At 41.4% G+C, this 24,626-nt stretch overlaps 1 protein-coding gene across 7 annotated transcripts in view; it reads left to right on the plus strand.

Annotated features, from left to right (window-relative positions):
- Positions 1 to 24,626, plus strand: part of BRSK2 (BR serine/threonine kinase 2) — a 195,953-nt gene that overhangs the window by 166,373 nt on the left and 4,954 nt on the right. For 6 of the 7 annotated variants that reach the window (XM_073574019.1, XM_073574021.1, XM_073574023.1 and 3 more), the window contains 5 exons: positions 1,808 to 1,856; positions 3,027 to 3,150; positions 3,271 to 3,451; positions 3,994 to 4,083; positions 10,618 to 10,665. In XM_073574019.1, the coding sequence (XP_073430120.1) occupies positions 1,808 to 1,856; positions 3,027 to 3,150; positions 3,271 to 3,451; positions 3,994 to 4,083; positions 10,618 to 10,665 (492 nt within the window). The remainder of the gene's footprint in view (positions 1 to 1,807; positions 1,857 to 3,026; positions 3,151 to 3,270; positions 3,452 to 3,993; positions 4,084 to 10,617; positions 10,666 to 24,626) is intronic. The other variant, XM_073574026.1, reaches the window with a different exon arrangement.

Consider the following 24,626-nt stretch of genomic DNA (forward strand, 5'->3'; position numbering starts at 1 on the left):
CATGTAGAGCATCAATGTCTGATCAGTGGGGGTGCGCCGATCCGATCAGCAGCTGTTCTAGGTGCCAGCATTAGCCGGAAGTGCTCAGTTAGCTGCTCCGTCTACTAAAAGTGGCTGCGGCTCGGTACTGCACTTCAGCCCCCTATTGATTTTAATAAGGGGCGGATGTGCAGTACCAGGCCGTGTCCGCCATCAGTAGACAGAGCAGCTCCGTAACTGCACTAGAACAGCTGAACGTCAGGGGTGCTGGGTGTTGCACCCACTCGAATCAGACATTGATGACCCATCCTAAGGATAGGTCATCAGGGTTAAAGTAGTGGACAACCTCTGTAATAATGACTTGTCCCTACGCCGTTACATCACTTTTGGTAAATATTTGCTTTCACCATAAAATATTGTGTCGTTCTATGTTGTTCCTCTTTTCTTGCTCTGGGACAACTAGATGTGACTATTCCCTATATGAATTAAAGGAGTTGTCCGGTCTAAATGGACAAGTCTGCAGTCAGTCTGTGTGACTGCAGACATGAATCCCCCCTAGTGCACGCACTGTTGCAAGGACTCGCCGGTTTCTGAGCCTAGACTGGCGGGTACGTTTGCTTTATGCATATTCCTGGCCAGAACCTAACTAGTGGCCATGACCTTGCCCCATACACTTGTATTGAGCGAGGTCACGCCCACTAGACGAGTTTTGACCGGGCGTGTGCATAACTCATACGTACCTGCCGATGGTCCCAGCTCAGAAACCAGCGAGTCCTTGCAACCAGGGCTGCCACTAAGAATTTCGGCACCCCATACTGGCAAAATTTTCAGGGCCCCCTTGAGACTCCGCCCAGGCTCCACCCAGCCCCGCCTCCACCCCTCAAACTGTCCACAGTCCCACCTCTCTCTCTTGGAAAAACTCCACTTCTCACCTATCACACATTAACAGTTCCCATCACCAGATCACACATATAGTCTGCAGCTTTTACTTTGGACAAAAGATTTTTTTAAGCCGCCACCATAACAGGGTAGACACTTTTGGCCAGACCCTACTCTACTGTAACCTATTAAATATTTATTAAAATACGCAATACACTTTAGGTATATTTTTATTTATTTTTCAATTTTTAAAATGACCAATAATATCACATTCAAGGAACAAATACCGCTACACCATGTCCAGACCACATATTACCACCACATAGTGACCTATAATACCACATACAAGGAATAAATACCGCTACACCATGTCCAGACCACATATTACCACCACATAGTGACCTATAATACCACATACAAGGAACAAATACCGCCACACCATGACCAGACCACATATTACTACCATAGTGACCGAATAATATCACATACTGCAACAGTGTGTACACTGGGGGGGATTCATATGTCTGCAATCACACATAGTGACTGCAGACTTATCCATTTAGACCGGAAAACTCCTTTAAATGTATCCTTATACAATCTGATACTGTTCAGCCAGTGCTGACAATATCAGATTGTGTAAGGACATGCCCCGTTGACAAATGTGAATCATTAACACCCAGTTGTCCATTAATTCAACAGTTCCATGAGGAGTTACAGAGGGACTGCACAATGTAGAGGGATCTATTAAAAGATGCTACAGATTTGTTATTGGGGGAGTACTGACTAAGTCAGAAGAAGTGATTACTGATTCATTTCTTATTATATAATATATTTCCTACAAAGAATCTTGCATGGGTGACAAGGGAAAGATGCTTGGCTGGTGTTGAAAATAAAAGATAAATGAATGAACAGTTATGGTATTAATATTAACTCCTTCATATGTGTTCAGTCCCCACAGCAGACGAAATGAGCAACTTGACACCGGAATCATCTCCAGAGTGAGTACTGTCTTGTGCCCCATAATTACTCCTGACTCTTCTTCCTTCTACTCGGTCCACCACGTTTTCTAGGTACTGAATTGACATAATGGCTTGTTACTGTAATTATTAGCCATAGTGATGATGGAAATGTCCATCAGATCTTCCACAATGATTCCCTCAAATCCACAGGTCCAGAGACAGACTTGTACCCGAATAGCATAGCCATCCCCTTCTATAGACCTATAGCATATAGAAAACTACGGCAGGGGCGAGAGGAGAGCTCAGCACAGTGAAAGACAGGCAGACACGGACAGACACAGGCAGATCGAGCTGCAGCTTTCAACGCCTAAATATTTAATTTCACTGCTGAATTCACAGCCACACAGCTCAGTACTGCTGCATAATGTCTCCCAAGCTACCACTTCTTCTGTCTGGGAGCTGTAGCAAATGAAGAGCAAGAATTCAGTTATTTGTGTGTGCAGTGTGTTAGAGACATCATAGCAGCTCAGAGACAACTTAATATTAGTGATAGAACCTGCATAGGAGAAACCTGTGATAAATGCTGAAAACAAGTCCTATAAAGTCCAGAAATGGTGTTATTCCTCATGTACACACACACAACAGCTTTTTCTGAAAAATTACCGGAAACAACAGGTACACTTTTATCCACATGCGATGGAGTTACTGCACATTTTGATCATGTACACGCATTGAGTACATGTAGTAGATTTTTCTAAAGCAAAAACTGTGAGTGTTGGCAGGAAAAATGTTCATAAAATACGAGCACTTATTGCTGTTTGTATTTTTTATCCTCAGCTTGTCCATTTTCAATTAGTGTCGTAACATGTGGATTTTGCCGCGCATTCACTGCTGAAATTTCATGTACATGTTGATTTTCCATTGCCATAGAGAATAGAGATCAGCACTAGTGATGAGCGAGTGAGCTCGGATAAGGTGTTATCTGAGCATGCTCGTGTGCCAGTACAGTATCTTCAGAGTGCTCGAATGCCGTGCTCGAGTGCCCGCGGCTGCATGTCTCGCCGCTGTTCGACAGCCGCGACAAATGCAGGGATTTCCTGTTTGCACATAACACACATGCACAGTCTGCACACTTAGTTTTTTATTTCTTCGGAATCATATATTGCTTTCCTTTTTTTCCTCTATCTTTTTTATGTGATTTCATCCCAGACTGGCCAAGAAGTCTTGGTTTGGTAACTTCCTTACTTTGGAGAAAGAGGATCAGATCTTTGTGGTCATTAAGGACAAGCCTTTAAGCTCCATTAAAGCGGACATAGTACAAGCCTTTCTATCAGTAAGACTATATATATTATTAATCCGTGAGGCATTGATCCCTGGGGTCATATTATTTTTTTTAGCTGTAGCCAAACTCAGAGTCCCCCTGACCCATCCATTTTCAATGTGTCTTCTGTAGATCCCAAGTCTCAGTCACAGTGTGATATCACAAACCAGTTTCCGGGCTGAGTACAAGTCCACAGGGGGTCCATCTGTCTTCCAGAAGCCAGTAAAGTTTCAAGTGGATATTACCTATACAGAAAGTGGAGAGAAGCAGAAGGACTGCGGGATTTACTCAGTCACCTTTACTCTGCTATCAGGTATCACTGACGCGCTCCCATCTATTACCTCTACTGCCCACCTATCATGCATCCATCCCACCGTATGTCAGCAACAATTTGCTCTTTATGGCTCTGAACAGCCAAATTGTAAAATCCTTGGTATTATCTGAATTTGTGTGTAGAATTCTTTGGTAGTACTAGGAGATTACATATTCTCTAACAAGGCACGTGCAAAAACAGGTAAAGGTGTAACGTAAAGTTCCAGGGACCAATGCAAATTCTGCAACAGGCCCACGACAATGGCATCCTCCTTTGTGGCAGAGGTCCTGTATGGCCACCACATGCACAAGGTACGGTAATATAATGTTGTAGTAATACAGACATGATAAAAAATGATAACTACGCACAGAGATCATAACAATATTCCTATCACGCAGATATGTCGCCAGCATTTCTATACACAGGTCTTATGTGTGGAGGAACCCTGACGTGGTCCATGGTCTATGTGCAGCTTGACCTTCTGACATGTCATGGGTTGACATATGTGGTAATACATTAGCCATAATCTTTTCTTCCTTCAGGTCCCAGCAGGAGGTTTAAACGGGTTGTGGAGACAATACAGACCCAGCTCCTGAGTTCCCACGAGCAGCCATCCGTACTGCAGCTTTCAGGTGAGAGTCGACTGAGAGGATAGAAAGCGTACCAACCATTCAAAATGACTTAGGATGTGGCCAATGTGCAAGTGATCTGTACCATCCATGTCTATGTGGTTAGGACATCACTGATGCACCGGTAGACTGAACTTGGCCACATAGATGTAAGTGAAAAATTCCTAGGAACCAAAGGCATCCACCCAGAGGACTATTCATGCATCATATTGTCAGACGTAGGCTTCACCGTACAGTTTCATAATGGAGAATTCTGAGTATTAAAGAAAAATCTTCCTCTGGATATCACTGGTTTGCCACATCTGCTATTTAAAGGGGTTGTCTGGTTTAGGAAACCAATTTTCAAACCTCTAATTTTGAATTTTTTAGGTAATACAATGAGATCCCCTGTTCAGGATCCTTAACCTTTTAAAAAGGGCATCTTTTGTTCTGGAGGACCTGTTCTTACCTGCATTACACAGAAACCACATTTATTTTAATGGACACTGTGTAATTCTTCACTTGACCTATGGAGGCGCTACAGAGAAAAATTCTTTGCTGTCTGCCTGTCGTCATGATGCCATACTAACAAGTCGGGATGGACAAAGTGTTCTGTTAGAAGGGCCCCATAACGATGACGATATGCCTTGCTGTTAGGACACCCTGTGATTGGGTGTAATCCTGGGAGTGTGCTCAAATCCCCTGCAGCGCCTCCACTGAGGAAAAGAAGCATTACATGGTACCCACTAGAATTAAAGTATTATTTATGTATTACACAGACATATCTGCAGTTGTATGTGGACACCTTGTGAGTTACCGTCTTCTCACAGGTACAGGTTTCTCTAGTCCAAAATAGCCGACCTGGCAAAAATTACACCATGTTTGCCAATCAATCTTTGGTGTCGTTATCATGCAAAACAAAATCAGATGCTGATAACCATAATGTTGTAAGAAACAAAGGTAAGCATTCAAGCTAGCTGTCATAAATCATGGTGACAGCACCTTTAGATATCCAGGAGAAATATGTATAAGGCAAATGTGTACGAAATATGACCATAAAAGCTTTCAGGATTGTTAGCTTCCTTTCGTAAAAATGCAGATGATGCTGAGGACACATTTTCCTCGGAATATACAGTACCAGTCAAAAGTTTGGCACACCTGTTTTTTGGAAAGTTTTTTCTTGTTCTTAATGGAATGTACTTATTGTAGATTGAGACTAAAGGCAGCAAAAACACAAAGGAGCACATATTGAAACACTGAATATAGAAACCAGAATGCATATTAAACCTTAGATTCCTCAAAGTACCCCACTTTTACTCTGATGACAGCTTTACGCCCCCTTGGCATTGTCTCAGGCAGCTTCATCAGGTATCACCTGGAATGGCTTCCAGTGGTTCTTAAAGGAGTTCCCAGAAGTACTGAGCACTTGCTGGCTCCTTTGCCTTCACATTTTGGTCCAACTCATTCCAAAACATCTCAATTGGCTTGAGGTTGAGTAATTGTGGAGGTCATGTCATCTGATGCAGTACTCCATCCCTCTCTTTCTTGGTCACGTAGCTCTAACATAACCTGAAGGTGGTTTTGGGTCATTGTCCTGATGCAAAACACAAACGATGGTCCCTCTATATGCAAACCAGATGGGGTGACATGTTGTTACAGAATGCTGTTGTACTATTGCTGGGTAAGTGTGCCTTGAATTTGGAATAAATCACCAACAGTGTCATTAGCAAAGCACCCCACAGCATCACACCTCCCTCTCCATATTTGACAGTGGGCACCACACCTTTATAAACCATGTCCTTGTGTTGCTTGGCCCAAACAATTCTCTTCTTGTTTGTGGACCTCTAAACTGACTTCATTATAGCAATTTGACCATACAGGCCTGTTTCTCAGTCTCCTCTGGACATATGATCTTGAGATGTGATTGCTACTTGATGATTGTGCATCAGTTATGCCGGTTGATATTTAGGGTTCTGTCAATTTGCATATTCTGAGGCTGGTAACTCTGATGAACGTATCCTCTTCAACATAGGTAATTCTTGGTCTTCCTTTCCTGGAGTGGTTCTCATGAAAGCCAATTTCATCATATCTATTGATCATGTTCATGATTGGACTTGAGGATACCTTCAAGGTTCTAGAAATTTTCAAAATTGATTGACATTCATGTTTTAAAGTAATGATGGACACTCATTTGTCTTTACCTGGTTGAGTGAGCTTCTTGCCAGATTCTAGTTTAAAACAGTTGTGGAATAGGGCTCAGCGTTGTATGTACTGTACACCAAAACTGCCTCTGCAAAACACACCTGATGGTCGCAAACACTTTCATAAACCAAGTGATCCCAAAAATAAACTCTCGGTGAGACACACCTGTTCTTTGGATACCATTTCAAGCGACTACCTGATGAAGCTGCTTGACAGAATGCAAGGGGTTGTAAAGCTGTCATCAGAATAAAAAGGAGCTGTTTTGAGAAATCTAAGGTTTATCAAAAACTTCTTATTTCCTTATGTATATATTTGTGGTTTTGCTGCCTTCAGTCTGAATCTTTAATGTCCACATTCCAATAAGAGCAAGGAAAACTCTTGCAAGAACAGATGGGTCCAAACGTTTGACTGTTAATGTATGCAGTTTACTATAAAACAGTGTAAAACATGGTTGTGCCTGGTCTTCTAGAGTTGGGGTCACTATTTTTTATTTAGACTAAATAAGTAGGGATTCTGAACAGGAAGACCCACCCTACCTGCCCTTCCGACCCACAGTTTCCTATTATAGCATTGTAAATGAGTTTTAGAGGTTGGTGCATTATAAGGACTATTTAACAACTACCTGCCTGTTAGTTTTTTGGCCCTTTAACTTGATGGAAACAATTTACTGTACTTCACCCTATTGTCTAGTTTATGGGCATAAAAAAGATTTTTTTCAGGATGATGGTTGTTTTTGCACCATTCTTTAGTGCATTAAAATTGTTGTCTCAACTTCTTAAATAGTTAAAATTGCAAAATGCTTGTTAGCACAAGTAACTTTTAGGGTAGAAGCACACGGTCAGTAATTGGAAGCTCTTTGGACGCAGCACATGACCGCTGTGTTCAAAGTGCCGCAGGTTGGATGCTGCGGAAGTACGCAACGTCCAACCCATAGCGTTTACTGACCGTGTGCACCTTCCCGGAAATGTACCTTTCTTCAGAAATCCTCACATAGATTTTTAATTCTATAGTTTATAGCTTGTTGCCTGGGCTACTGGCCACCTCTACAGTGTATTAGAGAAGCTGGTTTACAAGGCAAGCATTGCAGCTCTTATAAGTTCTTAGCTATAGCGCTTGAAAACGCTGCTGTGAAGGTGGGCGGTGTTTTTGGATGTAGCCAAGGTTAGTGTCCCTGAGCTCCTCTAAAACTGCAGAGACAAAGCTGCCTCTAGTATCATCATCAGAGCGTGCACAATTCAGACCAGTGGCACCACCTTGCCTCTTGTCTCAACTGACAATCTTCAGTGCCCCGCAAAAAAAGAAGCTAGGAGGCAGAGGAGTGGTGATTAGAACAACAAGAGCAGCAAAAAGAAAGAGCAACTCCAGCCAATGTGATGAGTAGGCACTGTGACTTTTGGCCATAGTGAGATAATATGACTTGACCATGTAGTCAGTAATAGCCAGTAGATGCAGACAGTAGTGATTTCTTGTCTATCGTGATGTAATATGCTGCCATGACCAAGGCTGGAAGTGCAATTAAGAGACAGAAGGCGCAGAGGAATGGTCTGACCACAATCTCAAACAACTATGTTATGTTTCAAAAGAATTAGAATCCTGAAAGCTTTTAAAGTGATTTTCAGCACTCGTGTCTGGTTACAGTAAGAATTTGACATTTGTAGAGAAAGAGCAGGTAGCAGGCCTTTAGAGATCTTTCCATAGGAAGAATATTGTCATGATCATGCCGCTTGCTATGGAGCACACAGCAAGGTATATAATCTGTTATAAATTATATATACAGGCAACATTTACTGTGCATTGTACATTCATTGCACATGTCATAGCTCTTTAATATTGATAAAATAAAGAACATGAATCATCATAAATTAGATTTTATTACAGTACTATGAACATACTATATTCTGTATATTCTTTCTTTGGAAAGACATCTCTAACTGTTTATAACATAGATATCTGTAACTGTGTATAACATAGATATCTCTGTAACTGTGTATACCGTAACATAGATATCTCTGTAACTGTGTATAACATAGATATCTCTGTAACTGTTTATGACATAGATATCTCTGTAACTGTGTATAACATAGATATCTCTGTAACTGTTTATGACATAGATATCTCTGTAACTGTTTATGACATAGATATCTCTGTAACTGTGTATAACATAGATATCTCTGTAACTGTGTATAACATAGATATCTCTGTAACTGTGAAAGTATAGAATTGTTATAGATGTGTATAAGAACTCATCCTATTGTTGCCATGATAGCCATTTAAAGGGCCGGTGTGTTTTTGTGGCCCTGTTTCATTGTTCCATCTGCAAGAACTCTTGAATAAAGACTGAAGAAGGTTTATACATAGTTGGTAATGAAAATTAGAAGTGGAAGGTCCACCCACTTTCGAACACAGGTTGATGCCAGCAAAGCCCATAATCTGGTACTGCCTTGACCCTTTACAAAGTTGATTTCTAAAGATAGCCATACACCATAGATAAAAGTCTTGCAAGACTGCTGTTTTCATCAGGTTTTGCCCAACTGTCAAGTGTTTATGGAGCTTTCCTAGTAGCAGATCTGGTGGGGAAATAAGATTGGGCACAAATGATTTTAACATGCCCAATTCTATATTCCTACAGGATATACACTGCTGCCACAGGTATCTCCTGCAGTTTATTCCCCTTTCCCCATTGAAAATGCATACACACTCAATTGATAGCATGCATTTGTATGAAGCATTTGTAAGTAGGGATTGGGAAATGTAGCTGTTGTCCAACCGAGGGTTCGCCTGTTGGCTAGTATTAATATCTTTTGGATTGTGAACTTTATGGACGTGGCCCAAGTGAGGCAGCTTTCTCTTTCCATCCAAAACCCTCCATGAAAGTCCATGTCATCGCCTTTAACTGGCTAACCTGGCAACAAAAAATCCATGTCTCTTCATAAACATAGAGCCATTAGTGCAATCTTCCTGCTCTGTGTGTGTTACAGGCCTTTAGGCACAAAAAAAGAGGCAACTTACAAACACTATTATGTTTCTCGAAGGTCCACAAAAAGTGGAAGCATCATATCAACTGGCAGAAAATATGCAAACTTCTATCTTGACCAAACCAAACCCCAGGCTGACATATTAGGGAGGGCTATCGTAGCCCCCTGAACTGGCTGCCTGAGGTATATACGTAAGGCCTTATGCACACGGCCATGTTCCATGTTACAACCTTTACTGTACCTCGGCATGTCTCTAATCTCATATTATAGAGGCATGGCGATGGAGCATACAGTGGAGCATAATGCGGATATTCTGCATCGGACAAGTCTGGCCATGTGAATGAAGCCTAAAGGTGACAGGTGCATTTAACAGGCAAACCTCATTTATACTTTTCAGTAGACATATTACTTACAATATGTCATTACTTATACTTAAGGCCTAACTTCATTAGGGTGGGAAAATTCATATGTGGTTGTTGGTAACACCAGGAGCTGCGGGGAGTTGTTGGCGTGGCCCTCCACTGGTTTAGTTGTCCCATGCCTGTTTTCTGTTCCGTAGGTCTCGTTTAGATGTCCGTTTTCCACCTGCGTGTTGTAGCCACAGATAGACTCTATTGACTACGTGTTCAGTTTGTTCACGTCTGTTTTGTTTTTTTCGAAAATTCGTGAGTTCGAAAAAAAAAAAGAGACAAGACTGTTTTTGATCAGAAGTAATGTCAATAGGCACACGAAAAGCCGGTCGGAATACCGACGTCATGCGCGTATCGTCTGAGCCCTTTTTTTTCCCATTTAATGGGTAGGACAAGCTTGTAGGAAGCTTTTATTTTCTTGTTTTTCATATGAGAAATACGGATGCCACATTGTTGGTAAAAATATGCACAGTGAAGAAAAATGGATAAAAATCGATTCCAGCATGCTGATGAAAAATGGTCCGTTTTTTTTTCCATATGAAAAAACTAACAAACATCTAAATGAAGCCTTGCTGATGTAAGATTGGTTCTGCAGCTTAGGCTATGCTCGCTATTGCTTCATAGCTTCAGTGCAGACTCCGCATGATGGGTACCTCCGCCACCTGACAGACCCCAGTGATTTTTCATGTTCTGCTCATGTCACAGGCAGGCATAAGGACATCTAGACAGGTGTAAACTATTAGGGCCCCACCAAACAATCCTCTAGGTCCGAGCTTATTTTGAGCCCCCTGACATAAATGCGTGGGGGAACAATGATTAGCGTTAATTGCTGCCACGCCTGAGTTTTCCAGTTCTACATGACGTTGGGCTTAGTGGTAACTGGAGTGTGTGTTAATTGGGGAGGGGGCTGTTTTGTGTGGGAATGTTTGGTTCATGTCCCCCCACCCTGTTTTTCCCCTTGTGCTGTTCAGACACAAATAACTGTATGGAGTATCTCAGTGGGAAGATCTCAAAATGTGGTAAGGACCCTCCAGCTATGTGCTCATATCTCTGCTACTGCTGCTGCTATCGCTCTTCCCACCCCTTGCCTCCCATGCAGTTAATCCCCACCCTAACCCACCCCTGCTCAGTGCCTTTCCTACGATTTCATCCTATCCCTCTTGGAATAATGCACTCTAATTGCACCATCACAGAAAAGAACTGACCCACCATGCACGCCATACGCCATCCAACAATCACCTATGTATATACACCGGCATAGGTACACACCAATGTAACACATGCTGGTTACTCTCCCTACAACAAGGGCTGTGTCACTCTGCAGGTACGGACCTCCACTAATTCCACAGAACTGACTGCAGTCTCTAGATGCAGAATAATTTGGTATTTTCAAACCCTTTAAAAAAAAAATGAGATTGCTTAACTAAATCTAGATAATGAGAAGTTGTGTAACTGTTTAATACACTTTGGGCCGAATACATTATTTTCTTTTGGTGCCGTTTTTTTGTCTTGTGGTTTTCATTGACTTTTTTTGTGCCAAATTCTCCAAAAAGCACAAATTTTTTTCTTTGAGCTTTTGTGTGACTTTTTAATGCCAAAATATTTGCACCAAAATTACTTTGGGAGGTGTTGGAGTACATACGCTACGTTTTTTGTGACTTTTAAAAAAAGTTGTATTTGATGAATCAACCAAAGAGCTCTAGAAAACGAAAACTCACAATGACATAAAAAAAACGACAAATGAACACATAAAATAGGCTCTAAAAAGGCATAAATTAAAAACTAAATTAGGAGCAGAGCTCCAAAAACTATACAAAAAACAGGTACAAATGCGATAATGAATCGGGGCCATTTGTGTTTCAACTCCTTCTTTTCAAAATCTCTGCTTGTGAACAAGAATGTTCTCTGTCAGAGACTAAAAACTAACCCTGATCATGTCTAACTATTGAGAGACAATTGAAACGAGCTTTCCATGCTCGGATGGTGAGCTTGTGTATACACATTAGTAATCTGAGGTGGCAGAGCTCCAGGGAGAAGAAGAAGAAAGCAGCAGCCTGAACCAAGAGTGAGACAAGGGGCATGTGCCAGACTACTGCCGCAGCTAAGTTGTAACCACAGATCACAGCTCTGCTGTAACAGAGCTGAGCAAAAAGTTGCTATGCAGCAAGATCTGAGGACAGCTAATAGCTGGTTCACATCTCTGGCAGGCACTTGCTTAAATAGTGGCCGTCAATTTAATTTTTATTTCATAAATTAGTAGTATGCATGAAAATAAGCAGCTCTGTATTATAGCTCATCAGAGAAATGTGCTTCTTTCTGTGCCATGACCGATCATTCATTTTTTATTTATGCCGAATTCACAGGTAAAATGTGTATTCAGCGAAGACAGATTTTTACATTACTGAGATACAAAATTACAATTGCTACAACTTATTATACAGTAAAATGATTTGTGTTATATATTATAGCCAACATTTGCTTATTATGTCTGCTTTTTGCTACCCTAGCAATGAGACAGAGCCAAGGGTTAATGATTGGCAATGGTCCCTGTAAGCCATGGCTGCCATTTTACAGGAAGGCTTTAATATTGAGTCACTAGATTAAAATTAATATATGTAGAGGAATTATAATAAATGTGGATTCAAAGTGGCACCTGCTCAGTGACATAGCCCGGCCGGTACCTACCTATAGCCACCAGCTGCTTTTCTCCAGATATGCCCTGAGGCCTGACCTTCTCTCCTGCATGTTTGGATGTCCCAGATCTTGGCACGTTAGCTAGTTAGAGGTGCACATCTTGGAAACCAATGCTTTCCTTCCAGATTGATGGGGCAGAAACTTCTCAAGGCACTGCTTATGACGAGGACCCTTCAAAAACCTTTAATTTGTGATTCTAACACTTGCGGCTCTCCCACTATGCCTGGCCTCTTTCTTTCTTTTTTCCCTGTCTAACTAATTTCTCTGTCATCCTTCCTCATCTTGTCTACCATCTTCTTTTTTGTGGTCCATTCATCACTTTTGGTCCCCTCTGGGATTTGTTTTTTGTGTATATGTTATTTCACCTTTTCCCTTCTTGCCCTCCTTTATCACTTCCCGCCATCCATCCTTCATGACGGCATCTCCATCCTACCATAATCTGTTATCTCCCTGCGTATGGCTCCTGGCAGTCTTTTCATTCCTCGGAAATCAACACTACGAGCAGTGAACTGGATCATATATCACGTATATGTCACTGTAAGATCTACAAGGGCTAGCGGGCTCCTGTGAACACTTATTATGTCGTGGCCCAACCTTCAAAAGAAGTAATGAAACCTTTCCTCGACACCAGGGCTTCTAATGTCTGTTGCACGTTTCTATTGCAGAAGGAGAAGCGGTTTTGAAAACCTCAAAAAAATCCATAGAAATATTTACCACTATAACAAAACCAATACTTTAACACTAAGACCATGGCAGTGCCAGTTTGACCCCTCACAAGGTATATACATAGATTACGACCATCCAGTCTTCATGTATAAATGCAATCTTCACATATACCATGAGACAATGTGGATAAAAACTAAATACCCTATTGCACATAGAAATTTTTTTTGTGCTTGTATAAAAATGCTACAAATTTTATGTGTTTCTCTACTATATATATTTTTTTGTTTCCCATTAAAAAAATGCTTTACCTAAAGCATGGCATGTGTGAAAAGAACTCCAAGGAACAAAACAATGCACCAAAGCCACAAGAAATACACTATTTATAGTATGTGTCATATTTCCCTAATTAAATAGAGAAAAATGCTGCAAAAAAAAGAAAAAGAAAGAAAAAGAAACAACAGGAAAAATTTAGAAGGCGGTTTCACTAATCTGTTAAAAGGATTTGCACACCGAGTCTTTTTGCTGTGTTTTTGGAGAGGAAGCGGAGCAGAATTTCCAAGTTATGGAAGAGATTCGCATTTTTGAGGAGGATTTGAGGAGTCTTCTCTCAGTTTCTGCTCAATTTTCTCTCCAAAAACACCAAGAAGAACTCTGTGGGCACATAGCCACTGAGTGGAAACTCTCCAAACTCCTGCTTAAAAGTACAAAACTTTTCCAAACCGTTTTTTGTTCAGTTTCCACTCCAAAAGCTCAGCAAAAAAAATAAATACCATACATTTGAACACTTTCTATGGGTGTGTATTTTCGGTCTGAGTGTGATTCCAACAAAACATCGAATCGCACTTGTACTGATGTTATTCCATAGGGCAGTCTTTTTCCTGAAGAGTACACTCTGGCATTTTTTGCCGTTGTTTTTTTTTTCGGCACTTTAAACATTCTGTCAACATTTTTGGCAAATTTTTTTTCCATATAACAATCTGTATTAAAAATAAAAATCTAGAAATCATGCAATTTTCACATTGGCCACTGGGGCGTTTCTAGAATCTAACTTCCTGTTGGTTCAGGAAACAACATGTGTACACAGATAGCCACAATAGTCAGATCCCAACCTTATTTTTTTTATGAAGCATCTAATGAGTATGTGCAAAGGTCATTGTGAAGGAAGGGGGAACAGAGTCAGCTGTGACATTAGTAGCCTGTGTGAAAATGGCAAGATTACTATTTTTTTATTTTGTGAGAAAAAGAAAAAAAAATGCATGCAACACAAAAAACTGGGTTCATGGATATCTCAGCTATGTGATTATTTTCTTCCTTTAGATGTAGTTGCACTCTCACAGATCAAAATCTCTGTTTTGATCAACTGTTTCTTTTAAGGGGTTGTTCAATACCTATAAGGCTATGTTCACACTGGGCATTTTTGCAGCATTTTTTATGCTAATTTTAAACTGCATTCAACAGTACCAGATCTATGAGATTTCAGATCTATGAGATTTCAGAAATCTCATGCACGCAGCTTCTTTCCTGCCAAGCACTCAGGTTTTGCTGCAGAAAAAAAAACGCAGAAAAAACACCCAGTGTGAACTTGGCCTTATGCCATTTATAAATATCTACTGTATCTTTAAGCCCTAACCACTTTTGTAACTTGCTATATTATAAAATTCACTTCCATTCTCCCTGTATAGCTAATCCTTATATTCTCTGCTTTTTCTTTACTTCCTGTGATGTTTTGTCAGAGGGTAGTGTCAAATGGAACATCACAGGCGGATACCCCTGCAGTCACTTCCTCACAGCTTCTATTACCCCACTGAAACGGATGTCGTCAGGGGACGGCGTTGCAATCACTTAGCACAGTTTCTGACACTTTCCCATGATAACGTCCTGTTTCAGGGTGGGCTGATACAGAAGTGACCACAGCTTTAGTGTCCGCTGATACACTTCGTCAGTGCCCACCGTCTGCATCTTTGGTCACCCTGTTTCAGGGTGGGCTGATACAGAAATGACCACAGCTTTAGGTCGGCGTCAAACTAGAGAGGAACACGGACGAGTGAGAGGCGATAAAAAACGCATTGCCCACGGACCAATGATTCTCTATGGGGCAGCTCCCATCAGACGTATTTTTCTTGCGTATATTTTACGGTCCGTGCCAATCGCGGCATGCTGCGATTGTCAGCGTATTACGACCGTAGTACGCCAATGCAAGTCTATGGGTGCACTAAAAATACGCATTACACACGGACCACATATGTGACCTGCGAGAAATACGCACCCGGTGTCTTTTAGAAAAGCCGGCAATTCAGTGCGCTATACAGTAAACTCACACTGACAGGTTTAATAAAGAAACAAAAGAATAGATATAGACACATAGAATACATATATATATACACGTCATTGAGACACATACATATATATATATATATTTCACAGAGTTCTTCATAGCAGAATAGCCACCAATTCAATTGCCGGCTTCTGTCAAATCATTCCCCAACCCGACATGAAATGACACATGGTTTACATTCAGTAAAGCATTTCATTTCATGTTTTTTTTTATATGTCCCTGACTAATAATTAGATGAGGGTTTGTGTGCAAAATTTGGGAGGTGTAGGTGTTAATTTAAGGGTTTAATTCGTTGTAAAAAAATGCGTGGGCTCCCGCTGTAATTGTAATTAGTTAACCAGAGAGGTAAAGCAGGTGAGTGAGGGCAGATTTTAATAGCCATGAGAGGACCATTGTTTTTGCCCCCCCCCCCCCCGGCTACAAAAATCGTAGGTGGTGGGGACAAAACTGTGGCCGAGACCACAGAAGAAGTGCGGTGACCACTGAAGTTGCAGTCACTATTCCATCACCCCTCTGAAACAGGATGACATCAGGGGATGGTGGGGACAGAAGCTTTGGTAAGTGACCGTAGTGGCGCCCCGATGACACTCTGTTTCAGAGAGGTGTTAGAAGTTGCCAGGATGTGACTGCCATCCTCCTGTGATGTCTCGAGTGAGACTCCCATTAAGGCCGGGATCACGCGCACTCAGGAGCAGAGTGTGCGGCTCCATGTATTGCTATGCGGCCGCACGCTCCGATCCGAGTGCCAGCGGCAGTGCCGGGTATTAACGTGCGAGACTCTACCGTATTCCTCGCATGTGTGATCCCAGCTTAAAATAAGCATCGGACAACCCCTTTAAGGTTTTTTTTTTAATTCTGGCTTTGTTTAGTGTTCACCTTTACACATGACAGGATTTAATTTGCTCGGTTAGGGTAGAACATAAACTTCTGCACTCAGATACACACTAGGTCTATTAATGGTGATAAATCCAATTCCTCAGCACAAAACTAGGTATCCACATATCCACCCTTAGGCTGGAGTCACACACAACCATTAAAAAATCGGTCCCATTTTAACGGTACGAAATCACACAAAGAATTCTTGGCCAGATATCCGCCTGTCATCCCATTTTCCGGCAAGGAACCAATTTTAATCGCATCTAAGCATCAAATTGACATCCAATGCCAATGCCTGATGCCCTATCCTGTAGACCTGGAGAAGTTGTGCGATTTAATCGCAAGTCACACGTTTGGTGCCTTTTCCATGCGTTTTTTTATCGCATCCATAGACTTGCATTGGGGAATCCGATCCGAAAATCGGTGACAATCGCAGCATGCTGCCATTGTCTCGGTCCGAGGATCGGATGCGATAAAAAATCGCATGATGTGAGCTGCCCCATAGAATAACATGGGTTCGAATGCAATGCGATTTTTTTATCGCATTGTATTCGAGCGTTTTAATCGCCTCCGGCCTTACTGATATTATACTCCGATGGATTAAAGCAGGTTGCCCTGTATACATCGCGCCGGTCTGAGCCCCTACTTCAATACATTTTAGAGAATATAAGGTCTTTTTTTTCGGAGACCTGACACTTCTTATCAGAGGGTGGCTTCCATTAGCTCCTATTCACACCCAAACCAATAAGACACAAGGCCCCATTTCTCAAAACTCTGACAATTCATCTGTGTTTGTAGCCCATAGCAACCAATCAGAGCTCATCCTTCATTTCTTAAACTGCACTGGTCAAATGAAAGCTGAGCTGTGATTGGTTGCTATGGGCTACAAAGGCAGTTTTGGCAGATGAGGCCTAGGGTGCAATAAAGTGTTGTTAATACATAACATCCCACAATCCTTTGCAAACACAGACAAGACTGTTCCTGTGGCCACTGTCCACGCTATGACCAGCCCCCGCTCTGCTTTCCTCACCCCATTTGCTGCTTCTTTCCCTGTACCAACATGCTCCTTCTGCCTCCTAAATAACGCCGCCATTTCTGTCCCATCCGCTTCACGTGTCATTCAGCTCAGTGGCTCTGTAGGCTGCGGCACAGTGCACCGTCCATTGACTACAGAGCTGAACGATGGCTTGTATATTGTTACGTGCTCAGCACTCTCTTAATGATTTGTGTCATGATGTCTCATATCTGTCTATGGCTGTCTCAGCATATCAGTGTTCCTTCTGCGACATCTCTCTGCCCTGTCCACCCTCTTCTCTCCTATCCGGCCCCTCTCTCTCTTTCCTGTTTTTTCTGCCATCCTTTCTTTATATTATTTCCCCAGGATATTATTTTTTTTTTACATTATCTTGGCAGAATTTATTACAGTTGTCCTAAGTAAAGAACTCACATTTTGTTGAACCTGTGATAAAAGGTTAGGAAATTGCTAAAATAACAGTTCCCCAACAAATAATGTCTGTAGGAAACCCTGCCATAGTTCTACTTGTATACGTCAGCCCGTAATCAGATGATGGGCTGTTTTATAGCAGTCTGTAATCTGCCCAAGTGTGGGCTAAAGGCCGCCATAAATACTAGCATCAGAAGCTTGTGGACCCCAATGCAAAATCTCCAACGGGGCCCCCAAATGTCACTGGTCATTAATAGTAATAGTCTTTTCCCATGGGGAAAAGAGTCCTTTTGGGCCCCCTAGTCTCCAGGACTGGGTGTGACTGCCACCCCTGCACCTCTTATGATTACGCCCCTGAGTATGATACCTACAAGTAAACCTAGTGATTTATCTTAAAAGAGTTGTCCAGGATTTTAAAAAAATGCATTTTTTTTGGGGGGGGGAAACAACGCCACTTTTGTCCACAGGCCATTTGTGGTACTGCAGCTTTTCAGCATTTATATAAATGAAGCTGTGTTGCAGTACCAAACAAAGCACACAAAGATTATGGCGGCACATTATCACATTGTACGAACAAGAGAATGATAAATTCAACTTTGCTACCTCTATATGGACAAGCAAATGTAGGTTAGTGTTGGGGTCGGGAGCCATATTATAAATGAGATTTTAGACCACTATATATTTTTTAGTTACTGTTTTAAAGGGAATGTGTTATCATAAAATGATCTGCTGTTTTCATAACGATTTTGTGTTAAATTTACTTATTTATTTTTTATTTTGGCAATGGTCTTTTTCTTATATATGTAATTAAAAATAAAAATTAGAAATCTTGCAGTTTTCACACCGGTCACTTCGGCAATTTTAGAGTGTAACCTCCTGTTTCAGGAAATGAACATGTACTTTAGCTGCAATAGACGTCTTGCCGTTCGGTCCGAGCAAGGACCACTAATGCACAGACTGGCTGCGGCGCTCCCAACCCCAGCGTGTCAGCTTCCTATATTTCTATGAAGCAAATCGGTCCGATATGCAAAGATGTCTGAGTGAGCCCTAAGGGTGTGTGCACACGCTGCGGAATCTGCTGCGGATTGATCCACGCGGATTTTCAAAATCCGCAGATAAATCCGCAGGTCAAAAGACCTGCGGTTTATCTGCGGATTATCCAGCGGTTTTGCCCTGCGGTTTTACAATCTCCACAATGGAGGAGATGGTAAACCACTGCGGAATCCGCAGAAAGAATTGACATGTCAATTCTTTCTGCGGTTTAGAAACCGCAGAAAATCCGCACGGAAAATTCTGCAGCATCTGCACTGCGGTTTCCATTTCCCATAGGGAATAATGGTACTGTACACCGCAGCAGAAACTTCTGCGGATCCGCAGGGCCAAATCCGCTGCGAAACCGCAGCAGAATCCGCAGTGTGTGCACACACCCTTACTCTGACCATATCTTTTACATTGAAGCATCTAATGAGTGTGTGCAGAGGTCATTCTGAAGGGAGGGGCAGCTGTGGCATCGCCTATTATAATTGGTGGATACTGTGTTATAAGCTGTATATAGAGGAGGTACCTGTCATTGTAATCCTGCTCCTTGCTGATAAGTTTCCTGCTGAAAAGTCTTCCTGAAAGGACAGGAAGTATAAGTCTATAAAAAATTCCAGTGATCAGTGTGAATGTTGCAAGATTACTAATTTTCTTTTTAGATACAGATCATAAGATGAAAAAAAAATGTAAAACAAAATATGTAATGCAAAAATTTGATGTAAACAATAGATCATTTTCTGACAACACAGCAGGTACACACATGGTCAAAATTGTTGATACCCCTCGGTTAATGACAGAAAAACCCAAAATGATCACAGAAATAACTTGAATCTGATAAAAATAATAATAAAAAAATCTATGAAAATGAACAAATGAAAGTCAGACATTGCTTTTTAACCATGTTTCCACAGAATTAAAAAAAAAATTAAAACTCATGAAATAGTCCTGGACAGAAATGATGGTACCCCTGAAAATAATGTGACAAAAGGGACATGTTAAATCATGGTGTGTCCACTAATTAGCATCACAGGTGTCTACAATCTTGAAATCAGTGAGTGGGCCTATATAGAGGACTACAGATACTCCTCACTGTGCTGCTTGGTGACATGGTGTGTATCACACTCAACATGGACCAGAGGAAGCAAAGGAAAGAGTTGTCTCAGGAGATTAGAAAGAAAATTCTAGATAAACATGTTAAAGGTAAAAGTTATAAGACCATCTCCAAGCAGCTTGATGTTCCAGTGACTAGAGTTGCACATATTAATCAGAAATTTAAGCTCCATGGGACTGTAGCCAACCTCCCTGGACGTGGCCGCAGGAGGAAAATTGATGACAAATCAAAGAGACGGATAATACGAATGGTAACAAAGGAGCCCAGAAAAACTTCTAAACAGCTTAAAGGTGAACTTCCAGTTCAAGGAACATCAAAGTCAGATCACACTATCCGTCATTGTATGATCCAAAGTGGACTTCATGGGAGACGACCAAGGAGGACACCATTGTTGAAAAAAAATCATAAGCCAGACTGGAATTTGCCAAACTACATGTTGACAAGCCACAAAGCTTCTGGGAGAATGAAAAAGCCATACACCTGACAAATGCTATTGAGAACTCTGCTATTAGAAGTGGAAAGGAAGAACAAAGACGAAAGAATCTAATTAATACAAATATTGGAGAAAGAGAAACCGATCACAAACTAAAATGTTTCTATACTAATGCACAAAGCATGGGCAACAAACAAGGAGAATTGGAACTACTAACACAGGAAAAGAAATATGATGTCATTGGAATCACTGAAACTTGGTGGGACAATACACATGATTGGAATACAAGACTAGAAGGATACAACTTATTTGCAAGAAACAGACTTGATAAACGAGGAGGGGGTGTCGCATTGTATGTTAGAAACGCATATATCTGCACAGAGATTGAAGCTTCAGAGACTGGGAGTTCTGTGGAAACTGTTTGGGTAAGAATACAAGGACAGAACAATGGAAAGGACACCATTGTAGGCATTTACTACAGGCCGCCTGTGCAAGCTGAAGATATGGATGAACTCTTTATGCATCAAATGGCCAAGTTCTCCAAAAAATATGACATAGTTGTCATGGGAGATTTCAACTATCCAGACATTTGTTGGGAATCTCTCTCAGGCAAGACTAACAGGTCAAGGAAATTCTTATCCTCTCTTGCTGACAACTTTATCTTCCAAAAGGTAAGGGAGAAAACAAGGGGAACTGCTACCTTGGATCTAATCCTTATAAACAGGGAGGAAATGGTTGAGGAGGTAAAAGTGGCTGGGACCCTAGGAGGTAGCGACCATGCTATTTTAGAATTTTGGATAACTAGAGGCGGAAGACCTGTGAAGACTCAGACGTCAAGGTTAGATTTCAGAAAGGCAGATTTTAAGGGATTCAGAAAGAGAATTGGAGGGATCCAATGGCTGGATATCCTTAAAGACAAAAATGTCCAGGAAGGATGGGAAATCTTGAAAAATGAAATTCTCAAAGCACAGTTGTTAACAATTCCGAAAAGAGGGAAGAATAGGAAGCATTTAAGGAAACCAGGATGGATGAACACAGAACTTAAGCACATGCTAAAAAGGAAGAAAAAAATGTTTATAAAATGGAAAGAGGGAGGCATATCTAAAGAAGAATATAATGCTGTCTGCAGAACCTGCAGGGCACAAATCAGATTAGCTAAAGCTGAAAATGAATTGAGGCTTGCAAGAGATGTCAAAAGCAATAATAAAGGATTTTGGGGATATGTCAAAAGTAAAAGAAAAGTCAAAGATGCTATAGGATTTTTACAGGATGAAAATGATGAAATGGTAAGACAGGATGTTGAGAAGGCTGAACTTTTAAATTCCTATTTTGCATCTGTTTTCTCTCAGAAAGGAAATGTAACATCAACTGTTATTCACTGTCCTATTAAGGGAGTAGAAGAATCCAGGATATCTATAAACAGAAAGATAGTGAGGAAACACTTAGCTAACCTAAATGAATTCAAGTCTCCAGGTCCAGATGAATTACACCCCAGAGTACTGAAGGAGATAGCAGAAGAAATTTTTGAACCCCTCTCCATAATCTTTGAAAATTCTTGGAGAACAGGAGAAGTGCCAGAAGACTGGAGAAGAGCAAATGTTGTTCCTATCTTCAAAAAGGGGAAGAAGGTGGACCCAGGCAACTATAGGCCGGTGAGTCTGACTTCTATACCAGGAAAGATCTTTGAACAAATTATTAAACAACATGTATGTCAATGCCTGGATAAGAATGAAGTGATTAAACAGAGTCAGCATGGGTTTGTAGCTAATAAGTCATGTCAGACTAACTTAATTTCCTTCTATGACGGTATCACTGATTGGGTGGATCAAGGAAATGCTGTAGATATAGTATATCTTGACTTCAGCAAAGCATTTGACAAAGTCTCTCATACAATCCTTATTGAAAAAATGACTAAGTATGGAATGGACAAGGCAACTGTTAGGTGGATTCATAACTGGCTTAGTGATCGGACCCAAAGAGTGGTCGTAAATGGCTGCACATCCAGTTGGAAGAATGTCTCAAGTGGGGTACCACTGGGCTCTGTCCTGGGCCCTGTATTGTTCAACATCTTTATCAACGATTTAGATGAAGGAATTGAGGGTAAACTGATTAAATTTGCTGATGACACAAAGCTAGGAGGGATAGCTAATACTAGAGAAGAGAGAGAGAGGATTCAAAAAGATATAAATAAACTGGAGAAGTGGGCAGCAACTAACAGAATGGTTTTTAACAGGGAGAAATGCAAAGTACTACATCTGGGCAATAAAAATGAAAAAAGCATATATAGAATGGGAGGAATAGGGCTAAGTGACAGCACATATGAAAAAGACTTGGGTATACTAATAGATCACAGACTGAATATGAGTCAACAGTGTGATGCAGCAGTAAAAAAGGCAAATGCAATTCTAGGATGTATTAACAGAAGCATACAGTCTAGATCACGTGAAGTCATTATTTCCCTCTACTCCTCTTTGGTCAGACCTCATCTGGAATATTGTGTCCAGTTTTGGGCACCACATTTTAAAAAAGACATCAACAAACTGGAGCAAGTTCAGAAAAGAGCGACCAGAATGGTGACCGGTCTGCAAACCCTGTCTTATGAGGAAAGGTTGCAGGATTTGGGAATGTTTAGTTTGCAAAAGAGAAGACTGAGAGGAGACTTAATAGCTGTCTACAAATATCTAAAGGGCTGTCACATTGTAGAAGGATCAACTTTATTCTCATTTGCACAAGGAAAGACTAGAAGCAATGGGATGAAACTGAATGGGAGGAGACACAGATTAGATATTAGAAAAAACTTTTTGACAGTTAGAGTGATCAATGAGTGGAACAGGCTGCCACGAGAAGTGGTGAGTTCTCCTTCAATGGAAGTCTTCAAACAGAGGCTGGACAGATATCTGACTGGGATGATTTAGCGAATCCTGCTTTGAGCAGGGGGTTGGACCAGATGGCCCAGGAGGTCCCTTCCAACTCTACCATTCTATGATTCTATGATTCTTATGGACAGATGAGACAAAATGGAACTTTTTGGCAAGGCACATCACCTCTATGTTCACAGACGGAAGAATGAAGCATATCAAGAAAAGAACACTGTCCCTACTGTGAAACATGGAGGAGGCTCTATTATGTTCTGGGGCTGCTTTGCTGCATCTGGCACAGGGTGTCTAGAATCTGTGTAGGGTACAATGAAATCTCAAGACTATCAAGGGATTCTAGAGAGAAATGTGCTGCCCCATGTCAGAAAGCTTGGTCCAATCACAGGTCATGGGTCTTGCAACAGGATAATGACCCAAAACATAAAGATAAAAACACCCAAGAATGGCTAAGAGGAAAACATTGGACTATTCTGAATTGGCCTTCTATGAGCCCTGACCTAATTCCTATTGAGCATCTTTGGAAAGAGCTGAAACATGCCGCCTGGAAAAGGCAACCTTCAAACACGAGACAACTGGAGCAGTTTGCTCTTGAGGAGTGGGCCAAAATACCTGTGGAGAGGTGCAGAAGTCTCATTGACGGTCACAAGAATCGTTTGATTGCAGTGATTGCCTCAAAAGGTTGTGCAACAAAATATTAAGTTAAGGGTACCATCATTTCTGTCCAGGCCGATTTTATGAGTTTTATTTTTTTTTTAAATTCTGTGGAAGCATGGTTGAAAAGCAATGTCTGACTTTCATTTGTTCATTTTCTGTCACTATTGTGGGTTTTTCTGTTGTTAAACGAGGGGTACCAGCAATTTTGACCACGTGTGTAAAAGGATGGTAGAGAATGGAAGTTTTTAGCCCTTCTTTTTCAGACAGGTGACCAACTTTGGGGAATGCATTAATACAGGGTTCCCCAACTCCGGTCCTCAAGAGCCACCAACAGGTTACGTTTTCAGGATTTCCTTAGGATTGCACAGCTGATAATTGCATCACCTGGACAGGCAAGAATTCACTCATTTGTGCAATACTAAGGAAATCCTGAAAACATGACCTGTTGGTGGCTCTTGGGGACCGGACTTGGGGAACACTGCATTAATGAGATGAATTTGTCACTAGAAAGGCGTTCTCAAAAATAATATATGGCTGAATTCAGACATCCATAAACTCGGTCCAAGTATGGAATGTGATGTCTGGACCAGCTGTGGGTCTCCTGTCTCAACTCAGGCCTGTTCTGACTGATGCCGGTCTAGAGAAGTCACTGACTGCTCCTGCCAGCGATTCTGCTGTTTCACGTCAACAGATCAGCTCTTCCTCTTCTAAGCTGCTCTGTCGACAGAATGTGACTGCTGACGACATGCACATTTACAGCCTGCTTCCAGCAGTGGGGAGCCGACTGTCAATCAGCATGACATCGGCAGTCACGCCCCGTGAGCAGAGCACAAGAGAAACCGCTGCTATATCG

This window comes from Dendrobates tinctorius, unplaced genomic scaffold (genome assembly GCF_039654945.1).
Source record: "Dendrobates tinctorius isolate UK_male_01 unplaced genomic scaffold, ASM3965494v1 ptg000037l, whole genome shotgun sequence".
Classification (NCBI taxonomy): domain Eukaryota; kingdom Metazoa; phylum Chordata; class Amphibia; order Anura; family Dendrobatidae; genus Dendrobates; species Dendrobates tinctorius.